At 41.1% G+C, this 13,069-nt stretch overlaps 1 protein-coding gene across 1 annotated transcript in view; it reads right to left on the bottom strand.

The window, feature by feature from the left end:
- The window catches only part of LOC141271544 (uncharacterized), a 64,733-nt gene extending 52,476 nt beyond the window's left edge, over nt 1-12,257 (bottom strand). The window contains exons 1-4 of the mRNA XM_073681598.1: nt 12,158-12,257; nt 8,718-8,858; nt 2,122-2,313; nt 1,914-2,037 (exon numbers count right to left, since the gene is read on the bottom strand). Coding sequence (XP_073537699.1) covers nt 1,914-2,037; nt 2,122-2,313; nt 8,718-8,825 — 424 coding nt within the window. The 5' untranslated portion in view covers nt 8,826-8,858; nt 12,158-12,257. The remainder of the gene's footprint in view (nt 1-1,913; nt 2,038-2,121; nt 2,314-8,717; nt 8,859-12,157) is intronic.
- Between the last annotated feature and the right edge of the window lie 812 nt (nt 12,258-13,069).

Below are 13,069 nucleotides of genomic sequence, written 5' to 3'. Positions count from 1 at the left end.
AACAATTAACCCGATTGGTAAACACTGTAAACGGAAAAAATTCAAGAACGACAAAATTACGTTTTTTTGAGCGCAGCAATTCCACAAAAAATGCTGTAACAATCGATCAAAAAGTCAAATCTATCTCAAATTGCTACTAATAAAAATGTTGTCTCGCCCTGCAAAAAATAAGCCACCACACAGCTTCATCAGCAGAAAGATAAAAATGTTACTGGTTTCGGAAAATGGCGACACAACCCCCCAATTTTTTTTTTTTTTTTTTAAACTTCAGATTTTTTTTTCCACCACTAAAATAATTAAAAAATGAACATGTTTGGTATCGTCGTAATCGTATTGATGAGGAGAATGATACTGCGTGGTCATTTTTACCAGAAAATGTACACTGTAAAAACAATTCCCAAAAAACAATGTCAGAATTGTGTTTTTTTTCACCACACTTGGAATTTTTTTCCCATTTTCGAGTACACTATGTGGTAAAATGAATGGTGTCATTCAAAAGGTACAACTTGCCACGCAAAAAAAACTAGCCCTCATATGTCTATGTGGACCGAAAAAGAAGGGTAGGGAAAAACAGAAATTGGCCCCGGCATGAAGGGGTTAAGTCAATCTGCCTATGACTTTTTTTTACAAGAAAATCTGTAATATGTAATTAAATAAATCATGTTAGGCTGTGTGCCCACTATGCGTTTTTTAAGCGTTTCCGCAGCGGCAATTCCGCTGCAGAAATGCTTAAAAAACGCTTGGTAGAAGGCCGGCCATGTTCCCCAATGATAATCCGCATGTGCTGTGCACATGCTGCAGAAATTATCATTGCGGAAAAATCCGCAGCACTACCAATTATTTTGTGGAAGCGCTGCGTTTTCGCCGCCATTGACTTGCATTGGATTAAGCATCACTGCATCTGTACTTGCGGATTCCACGAGTTTCAATGTGCGGATGGTACCTGGGTTTGGAGAAGAGGAGACTCTCCTACGGACCCGGGTACCATAGTACCTGTAAAAAAAAGAATAAAATAAAAAATAAATATTATACTTACCTTCTGATGGCCCCCGGTGTGCTTGTCTCGGCTTGCCGGAAGCTTGTGGTGAACTCAAGGACCTGCGGTGATGTCATTTAGTCATGTGACGGGTCATGCGACCGCTGATGTCGGCAGGTCCTTTAGTGTACCGTGAGCTGCCGGCAAGCCAAGACAAGGACACCGGGCGCCATCAGAAGGTAAGTATATATTTATTTTTTATTTTTTGACATTCTCTCGGGTCACACTATATAAAGCCATGCCGGTTGCATGGATTTATATAGTGTGACTGAGTTGTCAAGCACTTTCCAAGTGATGCTAAAATCGCTTGGAAAGCGCTTGACAACCCGCATGTGAAGAAAGCTTCACATCCGCATGTCCCTGGCAGGAAAAACGCATGTACAATCCGCGTGTACAATCCGCATGTCCCTGGCAGGAAAAACGCATGTACAGTCCGCGTGTACAATCCGCATGTCCCTGGCAGGAAATCCGCGTGTACAATCCGCGTGTACAATCCGCGTGTACAATCCGCGTGTACAATCCGCATGTACAATCCGCATGTACAATCCGCATGTACAATCCGCATGTACAATCCGCATGTACAATCCGCATGTACAATCCGCATGCGTTTTTTTCTGCCAGGGAGATGCAGAAACGCTCAGGAAAAATCCGGAGCTTTTCTGCATCGTGGGCACATAGCCTTACTGTGAAACATTTGTTGCACCTTCATTTTGCTTGTGATATTATTTGAACTAGTGTGTCTCTGTCATTGCTTTTAGAGGAATTTGGCTGGAATCAGCGGTTTGTAAATTTGGTACAATTTGCACCATAATTAGAATATATGTAAACTTCTATTATATTTTGTAAGATTATTATACAAAAAAAATGTTCCTCTTACCTGGGGATGTGAGGGTCTCTTGGCCCTCCTTCACGATGTCCTTGTACAGATCCTTGTGTCCGTCTATATACTCCCACTCCTCCATGGAGAAATGGACAGTGACATCCTGACACCTTATAGGAACCTGACACACAATGATATATCATCATCCAGACACATCATCCCTTGTGTTCCTGTATAATGCCCCAGTATTCCCAGCAGATCTCACCTCTCCAGTCAGCAGCTTGATAATTCTTCTGCTGAGGTCCAGGATCTTCTGATCATTATTTCTGTTATGTATAAGTGAGTGAGGAGGAAGCTCCATGACAGGGCTCTGGCTCCTGCTCAATTCTTCTGATACAAGAGGACAGCTGCTGGAGGTCACACACTGACTAGATGTCTTTTTTGCTACTGTGTAGTCCTGCAGATGGAGAAATCGCACTATTTATATTCAGAACATCTCATGTCTCCACCTATGCCACATTTTGTAATGTAAAGAAAGCGGATGACCTGTATATTGTTTTATAATATTGTTTGCATGTTCTTTTAATCTCACCTTTAATTGTCTTTTTGTTCTCCCTATGTAGTGCTTATTACAAGAACATTGTATACAATAAATTATTCCTCTTGATTGACAAGATATGTGTGTAGATACTGATTGTTTCTTCATCATTAGAAAAAGATAGTACTGATTCTTTCACCTTAGTTGCTTTGCACATAGTACACACCTTGCAAGGAAAAAAAAAACTTTTGTCCATTTCTCTTTTATTATAAATTTGTAAAGTGCTGCGGAATATGTTGGCGCTATAAAAATAAACTATTATTATTATTATTATTATTACCCCATTTTCTTTATACACCACCATAGGGGCTATCTTACTTGCCAGATTTTTTGTCCTCCTTTATACAAAACTGGGTTTAGGAGGAACGTACTCTTCAATAATTTTGTCCTCCATTAATAGCGGCCAATACTTTTGGATAATTCTTTTAATTTACCACATTCGTGATTATACTGTGTGATTATTGGGATTTTAAAAACATCATTATTGCTCTTTTTTTTAAAATCACTTATTTTTTGTTTAGCAAGCAGCTGATTTCTAGGAATTTTCCCTACCTGTTCTCTCAGATTCTCGAGGTCTGTATGATTATAGCCTTTTTGGGTGAATTGGTCTATCATCTTTTCAGATTCATTCTGGTAATCCTCATAATTAGTACAGTTCCTCCTTGTCCGCATAAATTGGCCATTAGGAATATTTCTGAGCCACGCAGGTAAATGGCAACTACTTATGTCAATATAACTGTTACTATCAGTGGGCTTTCTATAACTTTTTGTAATTAACTGCCCATTTTCTATAAAAACTGTGATATCTAAAAAAATAACTGACGATGTTCTGGTGGCTGACGTAAAATTCAAATTAAAATAATTTTTATTAATTTCCATTAAAAAAGTATCCAGTGCAGGACCACCAGCACGCCATATAAAAAATACATCATCAATAAAACGTTTCCATAGGACCAGACCCACGCCAGGCCCCTGGTGTGGAGGGAGGTGAAGACCCTCCCACCTCCCCACGTAGAGATTAGCGAAACCCGGCGCGAATCTGGTCCCAATTGCTGTACCCCACGTCTGAATATAAAATTGTTTGTCGTATTGGAAATAATTATGGGTTGTAATAAAATTAATCGACTTTTTAATAAAATCAATTTGAACTTGTGGGATTTTTTCAATACCATTAATCATTTGTAGGAAGTATTGTACCGCTTCCACTCCTTGCACATTATCGATAACTGTGTAAAGGGAGGTTATATCAAGAGTTCCCATAATAAAACCCGGTTCCCATTGTACCGTGTGTAAAACTTGTAAAAAATCCTTTGTATCCCTGATGTAAGCTGGTAAAGAAGGCACAAATTTCTGTAAATTGCAATCTACATGTTCAGACAGATTGGACGTGAGACAATTAATTTCTGAAATAATCGGGCATCCTGGTGGATGATCTGTATTTTTATGGATCTTTGGTATCTGGTAGAACATTGCTATTGAAGGATAATGATTATAAATATATTTTTGAACATGAACTGATAATACGCCAGATTTTTTACCTGCATCTACCAGAGATTTTAATAAGAATTAGTAGGATCCATTATTAACTTTTTATATGTTTTCTCATCGCTCAACAATCATAGTGATTCTGTGTGGTATGTCTCCTTGTCTAATATAACGATACCTCCCCCTTTGTCAGTAGGGCGTATCGTTATATTGTTATTGTCCTGTAATTTTTTGATAATTAATTGTTCCTTCCTGGTTAAATTATGATGGCGTTTGGTACTTTTTACTTTCCGTATATCCCTGATAACTAAATTCTGGAAGCTGGTGAATGCCTCCGAGTACTCTTGTATTGGATTAAAGGACGATTTGCATTTGAGATCTGTATGAATAAAAGAACTGTATGACGTACTCGAAGAAAGTGGGGAAACATCTATTTTCTTTTTCAATGTAGATCCCGCAATATTTTTTTTGAGAAAATATTTTTTCACTATTATTTGCACCAGGGCATACGGTGCTTTGAGATTGTGGCTCTTTGCCTATCTGATCTTACTATAGCAGCAGCGCTACTGCAGTTTTTTACATTTTACTATATATATATTTTTTCATCGTTTACATTTTAAAAATTACAATAAGGAAAATGGGCCAATGCAAAAGTTTTGGCACCCTTGGAGATTTATGTGCTCAGATAATGTCTGAAACCTTAGTCAAAGTTAATAGGCCTGTTAGGGTTATGGCTTGTTCACTATCATTGTTAGGAAAGGCCAGGTGATGCAAATTTCCCAGCTTTATAAAAACCCAGCCTCCTCTAAACTTGTGCCAAAAAACAGCAGCCATGGGTTCTTCTAAGCGGCTGCCTAGCACTCTGAAAATAAAAATGGTGGAGGCCCACAAAGCAGGAGAAGGCTATAAGAAGATAGTGTTTTCAAGTTGCCCTTTCCTCAGTTCGAAATGTAATTAACAAATGGCAGTTAACAGGAACAGTGGAGGTCAAGATAAGGTCTGGAAGACCAAACAAAATTTCAGTGAAAGCTGCTCGTAGGATTGCTAGAGAGACAAATCAGAACCCCCACTTGACTGCAACAGACCTTTAGAAAGATTTAGCAGACTCGAGTTGTGGTACGCAAATATGGCCTTCATGGAAAAGTCATCACAAGAAAACATCTCCGGCATTCTCACCATAAAAATCAGCATCAGAAGAATGCAAAGAACATCTAAACAAGCCTGATGCATTTTGGAAATAAGTCCTGTGGATGGATCGATGAAGTTAAAATAGAACTCTTTGGCCACAATGATCAAAGGCATGTGTGGAGAAAAAAGGGCACAGAATTTCAGGAATAGAACATCTCGCCAACCATTAAGCATGGAGGTAGATCAATCATGGTTTGGGGTTGTGTTGCCGCCAATGGCACGGGGAACATTTCATGGGTAGAGGGAAGAATGGATTCAAGGAAATTTTAACAAATTCTTGATGCAAACATAATCATCTGTGATAAAGCTGAAGTTGAAAAGAGGATGGCTTCTACAAATGGATAATGATACTAAGCACCCAATATTAGAATAAGCAAACTATTTTATTTGTACAAAAGGGACACACACGGAAGGTAATAAAATCACTTAAAAACCATGAGACAATACAAAAACCATTCCGCTGTTCACAGGCTGTCATTAAGCCATAAAGATAGAATAGAAACTGGCAAAAATGTGTCCACCCTCAATATATTCAATTTACCATGCTATGAAGTAACTATAATACTGAAACAGTACTAAGTGCCAATATGTAATATAATAATAGAAAAGACCTCTGAGGCAGTTGCCTTCATAACTCCAAAAATCAATTACAGGTGCATCTCACAAAATTAGAATATCATCAAAAAGTTAATTTATTTCAGTTCTTCACTACAAAAAGTGAAGCTCATATATTATATAGAGTCATTATAAACAAAGTGATCTATTTCAAGTGTTTATTTCTGTTAATGTTGATGATTATGGCTTTCAGCCAATGAAAACACAAAACTCATTATCTCAGTAAATTAAAATAATTAACAAAAAACACCTGCAAAGGCTTCCTAAGCGTTTAAAAAGGTCCCTTAGTCTGTTTCAGTAGGCTCCACAATCATGGGGAAGACTGCTGACTTGACAGATGTCCAGAAGACAGTCATTGACACATTCCACAAGGTATGTTCAGTAAATGCACTCAATACTTGGTTGGGGCTCCTTTTGCATCAATTACTGCATCAATGCGGTGTGGCATGGAGGCGATCAGCCTGAAGCACTGCTGAGGTGTTATGGAAGCCCAGGTTGCTTTGATAGCAGCCTTCAGCTCGTCTGCATTGTTGGGTCTGGTGTCTCTCATCTTCCTCTTGACAAGATGAGATTCTCTATGTGTCTTTTTCTCCTTGACCCAGGTAAGACGCTTCTGGCATTGTCTATTGATCATGAGTGGCTTGACACAAGGAATGCGACACTTGTAGCCCATGTCCTGGATACGTCTGTGTGTGGTGGCTCTTGAAGCAATGAATCCAGCAGCAGTCCATTCCTTGTGAATCTCCCCCAAATTTTTGAATGACCTTTTCTTAGCAACCCTTTCAAGGCTGCAGTTATCCCTGGTGCTTGTGCACCTTTTTCTACCACACTTTTTCCTTCCACTCAGCTTTCTATTAATATGCTTGGATACAGCACTCTGAACAGCCAGCTTCTTTAGCAATGACCTTTTGTGGCTTACCCTCCTTGTGGAATGTGTCAATGACAGCCTTCTGTCAAGTCTGCAGTCTTCCCCATGATTGTGGAGCCTACTGAAACAGACTAAGGGACCTTTTTAAACGCTTAGGAAGCCTTTGCAGGTGTTTTTTGTTAATTATTCTAATTTACTGAAATAATGACTTTTGTGTTTTCATTGGCTGAAAGCCATAATCATTAACAGAAATAAACGCTTGAAATAGATCACTCTGTTTGTAATGACTCTATACAATATATGAGTTTCACTTTTTGTATTGAAGAACTTAAATAAATTAACTTTTTGATGATATTCTAATTTAGTGAGAAGCACTTGTATGTGAGAGTAACAAACCCGGCCTGGGATGAACCTGGTCATATGAAAGAGGCCAGAATGTTGAGGGGATGAGGAAGGAGGAGCAGGTGTATGGGAGGGAGCCCAAGATTATCGCCGCTGAACGGCTTCATCAGGGCAATCGTTCCTCATCCCCCTCACCTCTCTTTCACTATCTTGTGTGCCTGGCTTTTTCCTGGGGACGCCTAGGGTCCAAGCTTGCGCCTATTGTAGCCTATTGATATAATTGATTTTTGGAGTTATGAAGGCAACTACCTCAGAGGTCTTTTCTATCATTATATTATATATTGGCACTTAGTACTATTTCAGTATTACAGTTACTTCATAGCATGGTAAATTGAATATATTGAGGGTGGACACATTTTTGCCAGTTTCTATTCTATCTTTATGGCTTAATGACAGCCTGTGAACAGCGGAATGGTTTTTGTATTGTCTCATGGTTTTTAAGTGATTTTATTACCTTTCATGTGGGTCCCTTTTGTACTAAAAAAATTGTATGCTTATTCTAATATTAGGTGTGTACTTCCTTCCTTGCATTGATTCTTTCCTTTCCCTATTATGATCTTGTATCTTCAATGCAGGTTGTAGCACCCACTCCTTTATATGTATAGTCTTATGTATACTCATGGTATTGTTGGTGCACCCCACCTTCTCAAATTAATGCTCATGGTTTTACACTGGCCCTCACAGTCTAGTGATCTGAACCTCATTGAAAATCTGTGGCTAGACCTCAAAATAGCAGTGCATGCAAGACGACCCAGGAATCTCACAGAACTGGAAGAATTTTCCAAGGACGAATGGATGAAAATCCCTCAAGCAGGAATTGAAAGAGTCATGGCTGGCTACAAAAAGCGTTTACAAGTTGTGATATTTTCAAAACGGGGAGCTACTAGGTACTAACCATGCAGCGTGCCCAAACTTTTCCTTATTGCAATTTTTAAAATCTAAAATATGAAAATATATATATTATTTTGCCTAAAATACAAAGGAAATGTGTCTTTTTTAACTTTGTCTTTTAGAGATCATTTAATCTTTAACTTGCTTAACTGTGCACAATAAGGCTATGTGCCCACGATGCAGAAATGAAGCAGAAAATTTCTGCAGCATTTCTGCATCTGCCTGGCAGAAAAAACGCATGCAGATTGTACATGCGGATTGTACATGCGTTTTTCCTGCGTAATACATGCGGATTCACATGCGTTTCCGCATGTCCAACACGATGTGCCGGCAAAGGAGAAGGAGCGCAGCGCGGGCCATCAGAAGGTAAATATAATCTTTATTTTTTATTTTATTATTTTTTTTTACAGTTTCTGTGGTACCTGGGTGTGGAAGAGAGTCTTCTCTCCTCTACACCCGGGTACCATCTGCACATTAGAAAGCGCCAATTACGCAAGTACAGATGCAGTCTTGCGTTATTGGCGCGTTCTAATGCAAGTTAATGGTGGCGAAAACGCAGCGCTTCCGCAAAATTAATGGACATGCTGCGGATTTTTGAGCGCAGCATAAACGCTGCGGAAAAATCCGCAGCATGGGCATTGAAAGTGCGGATTTGCATAGGGGACCATGGCAGAAGGCTTACCATGCGTTTACGCTGCGGAAATTTCCGCACCAAAAACGCATGAAATACGCATCGTGGGCACACAGCCTAACAGTAATTTTTATCAGGGGTGCCCAAACTTTTACATGCCATTACATTCCCAGAGCCCCTTACCTCTCCGGTCAGCAGGTAGATGATCTCCAAGGTGAGTTCTAGAATATCCTTGGTCTTTGTATTTCTCTTCTTGTCCAATCCTGTTGGTTGAGTGAAGGAGAGAACCATTGTGTGTGGAGGACACTTCGGCAGGAAGCAATCCTGATGACATTTACAGGAATAGAAAACAGTAGAGATATTAAATATTGCAGTGTTTGTATGAGCTCAGTTTTACATAAACTGGAATATGGGTAGAATAAATCTTTAGAGCCTGCTAGTAATTAGAGAAATTACCCTGGATTAGAAAACCTCAAAATTACTAATATAAATTTATGGGATATTGGTAAAAGAAACCTATTATTATTTCCTCTGCAGGTGCGTAGCTTCCACCTAAGAAACCAAATTCAGCTGTCTTGTATGGTTATGGGCTTGTGCACACAACCGTATTTTGGGTCCGAGTGCTAACCGTTAAAATAAGGATCGCACTCGGACCAATGTTATTCAATGGAGCAGTGCAAATGAACGTTTTTTTTTTCATTGACTGAATCTGTGTGTGAAAAAAAAATTGCAGCATGCATTAGGTTCTTCTGTAAATTGGATGAGACTCAGCCATTCAAGTCTATGGGTGCGGAAAAAAAATCAGATGCCATATGGAGCCACAGTATAGTATCAGGTTGTTACAGATACATTACAATTCTGTAACATAGGAAACTGTAACTGGTCCTGTAAATGACTAATAGCTGCTGTAAAAAACGGATTTTATACGGATGACAAGTGAGAAAAATCATCCCACTTGTCTGGATGCAACTCTGAACAAATTTTTTTAATACGGTCTTGTGACCCTACCCTAAAACTCAGCAATAATTTCACAGACATTAGAAAGCTTTAACCCCTTCCCTACTCTGGCAACTTTTTTTTTTTTTTTCACTTTTGTCTTTTATTGCATAGAAATAGGATATTCCCTCTCTTCTACAGATTTATGGCTCCATAAATATTACAGGTCTGTGGCTGTCAGACGGGAGCCGCGATAGCTGCCTCTCACCTGATGACATCCTCGGCGCCTCTTAATTAGCCGGCCTGGCACGACATCACACGTGCATCACTCCACTATGATGACATCATGCCAGGCTAGCTAATCAAAAGAAGAGCCAAGCATGCCATCAGGCAGGGGGCGTTTCTCGAGGCCACAATCTAGAAGCCAGAGATTATGGACATGGCTGATGAACTGGGTCATGTAAATTGATTTGTACTAAATCTAATTGAAACCACTTTGGTAATATTGTATATGTCCCTCTTGTGCCATCAAAACAGCTGTAACCTATTGAGGCTCTATAAGATCCCTGATGGTATCTGGCACCAAACCGTTAGCAGCTGATATAAAAGTCCTAGATGTGCGGTGAGGTCTCTGAGGATCAGACTTGCTTTACTAGCACGTCCTACAGATGTTTGACCACGCTGAATTCTGACAAATGTGTTCTGTTCCTCATATCAATCCTACACTTTTTACGTAGTGACAATTGATCCTGCTGAACGACGCCGTGTTATGCCATGGAGGGCTGTACATGTGAAAGTAACAACCTCATGAATTCTAGGCACTGCGGTTTCCCAGCAGCACATTGCCCATATCACCCGCCAGCTTGCCTTCTCCCCATAGTGCACCCTGGGGTGCAGGACACCCTTAGCTCCCGTCTGGGTTTTATCCAGGATAATTGACACAAATATCACACAGCCAGGAAACTTACTGGAGGCTGATAACGAAGCACAGCCCTTTAAGCTTCTGGGAGAAATGTCACATACTTCATTGGGTCTTCAACCTAAGGCTGGAGCCATGGATCAAAGGCAAGTGTGATGAAAGCCGGCCGGTGGGTGCAGCTCTCTGGCGCCCCCTTACCTCTCAGGTCAGTCAAGGTACTGCACCTAGAGAAAGTAGTGCCAGGAAGCTGCAACCAGCGCAGGGAACACGGTAGTGTGTTATCCCTTCAACGTCACTAAACCGTAACGTCACTACACAGCACAACTCGCTAGCGCCCTCTTAGCCTCAGGTCAGTCAAGGAACTGCACCTAGGATAAGCGGTCGCCAGGGAGACTGTCCTGTAACCTACTGGGTATCGGGGCCCTCTGTAGTGAGGGCGGTATATATATCTTCCTTGGCCGCGCCAGGAATATATATATCTGAACCTCCGACCGTCACTACCAGCCTTCCCCAATCCCCAGTTGGTATGCTGCCACCAGTCCCTATTTTAGATATACGCCCAGTCCGTGAATGGGCCTATATCGGGTCAGGAACCAACCCTGGGTAGCGTTTTTGGCTTGAGCCGAGCTCACACGGACGTGCGTTCGTTATGCAGAATAAAAGGCAGGCCCACAATTACTTGAGGTAATTGATTATAATAATACACTAGATACACGATATACAACTAAATATACACAGGTATAAGGTCAGGCTAAACTATACAACAATGGAATACAACACACAGAATCACCACAGCATATCAGTTACCGGTTTCTTGATTTTCTTGTGACGCAGGGAGAGGATTCTGCGGTCGCAGGCACGGTTCTTTGTTACAGGCTGAGGCCTACCACCGCATGGTCAAACTGCTCCTCCCCTTGGTGGCCTCAGCTGGTGCTCAGATGTTCAGCACACCACTCTTGGGTCAAAAACTGACTTGTCTCTTGTCTGTCCTGCTATCTTACCTGCCCCGTCCCGCCCACTGCTGGTGAGGTCAGCTGGCTCAGTCTCCACCCTCAGGTCTAACTTCGATCAGAAGCCCAAATTCTATGGAACCCAATAACTTCTTCTGGGATGGTCTCATGATACCCCCAGGGGTTCCCATGGATTCGGGCCGCCGTAACCGACCTTTTGATATCAATTATGATACCATACGGTCCTCAGGAATGGCTCCGCGCTATATCTTGGCTTCCAGAGCACGTACAAACGTCTACCGCGGAGGCTTGTGTGCGCAATGGCTCCGGGACGCCGTGATATTTTTTTATTGGCCCATCCCACGCAACATGCGTGTACTATTCATGTTTCTATATCTTATGCCTCCATGCTTGTGACAGACAAAGAAACTAGTCCTATGGGACAAATGGTCAGGTACAGATAGACGAAGCACCCCCCCCTGCTGGCTGTGTTTCCTCTCGAAGTCTTTGAAGCTCCTAGCATTCAAGTGTTAAGTAGGCTTCTTATCTTACAGGAGCCTGGATGGGGGGAAACTATCTAGTTGACGTTTTAACAGAAGGTCCCAAGGGTGGGGGCTGCTGAAGTGTGGCCATCCCTGGATATGATTTATCATTACCAAGATGGCGGCTACAGGTTCATCACAGCAAGGAAGAGCCGTGTGGTCATGGAGACATGGCTGACAGCCACTGTAACAAGATGGCCAATGTTCTTCACGTCACCTGTCAGAGGTTTAATGTTATTGTTGTTTTGTAAGATAATTCCAAGAAGTCATACATACCCCTGCCAGGACCTGATGTGGATGCTTTGTCCTAGTAACTGCAGGACCTGTGATGAGGTCACTGTCATGTGATCAGTCATGTGAGTTTAGGGCGGCGCTCAGAAGTGAGAAGCTGTTCTGGCCTCTGATCCTTATGTCTAGAGAGTAGAGATTGCTCCCGTCAGGTCTCCTTCCAGCAGCTGCACTCTAGACAGCTCAGTGCGGAGGAGACTGCTGACTAGAATGGAGGCTCCGGTGAGGTCCTCACTACAGACACTCCATTTTACATAGTTCAGTGCCAAGATGACTAGAATGGAGTGTACAGTAGTCTTCAAAATAATAGCAGTGTGTTCAAAAACATGAGTTAAGCACAAAATCTTTATATTAGTTATTATTTCCATGCATTAGAACATTGCACACTGTTTTCTCATTCAAAACATGAAGAGATATGTAAATAATTTTAACTACTTTACAGAAAATAACAAAAAATTAACATTTGACTGCTCTAAAAAATAGCAGTGTCTGCATTTGTCTTTGCAAACACACAATATGTACTCTTTTTTTGAGGATTTAGCATTCCTGTGAATCACTAACCTAATATTTAGCTGTATACCCACAGTTTTTTAGAACTGCTTCACATCTATGTTGCATAGAGTCAACCAACTTCTGGCACCTGTCAACTGTTATTCCAGCCCAGGATGCTTTGACTACATCCCACAATTTTTTGGCATTTGTTGGCTTTCCTCAGAAACTGCATTTTTGTTATCACCCCACAAGTGTTCTATTGGATTAAGGTCCAGGGATTGGGCTGACCACTCCATAACCTCAATTTTGTTGGATTGGAACCAAGATTTTGCTCATTTACTGGTGTGATTAGGGTCGTTGTCTTGTTGAAACACCCATTTCCTCTTTAGAATAAGGCAACATGTGACC

The sequence above is a fragment of the Phyllobates terribilis genome, unplaced genomic scaffold (assembly GCF_046119375.1).
Source record: "Phyllobates terribilis strain yellow unplaced genomic scaffold, ASM4611937v1 Scaffold_5__5_contigs__length_657084704, whole genome shotgun sequence".
NCBI classification, from domain to species: Eukaryota; Metazoa; Chordata; class Amphibia; order Anura; family Dendrobatidae; genus Phyllobates; species Phyllobates terribilis.
Note: the sequence above shows the minus strand (reverse complement) of the source record. Positions and strands in the feature narration are given on the sequence as shown.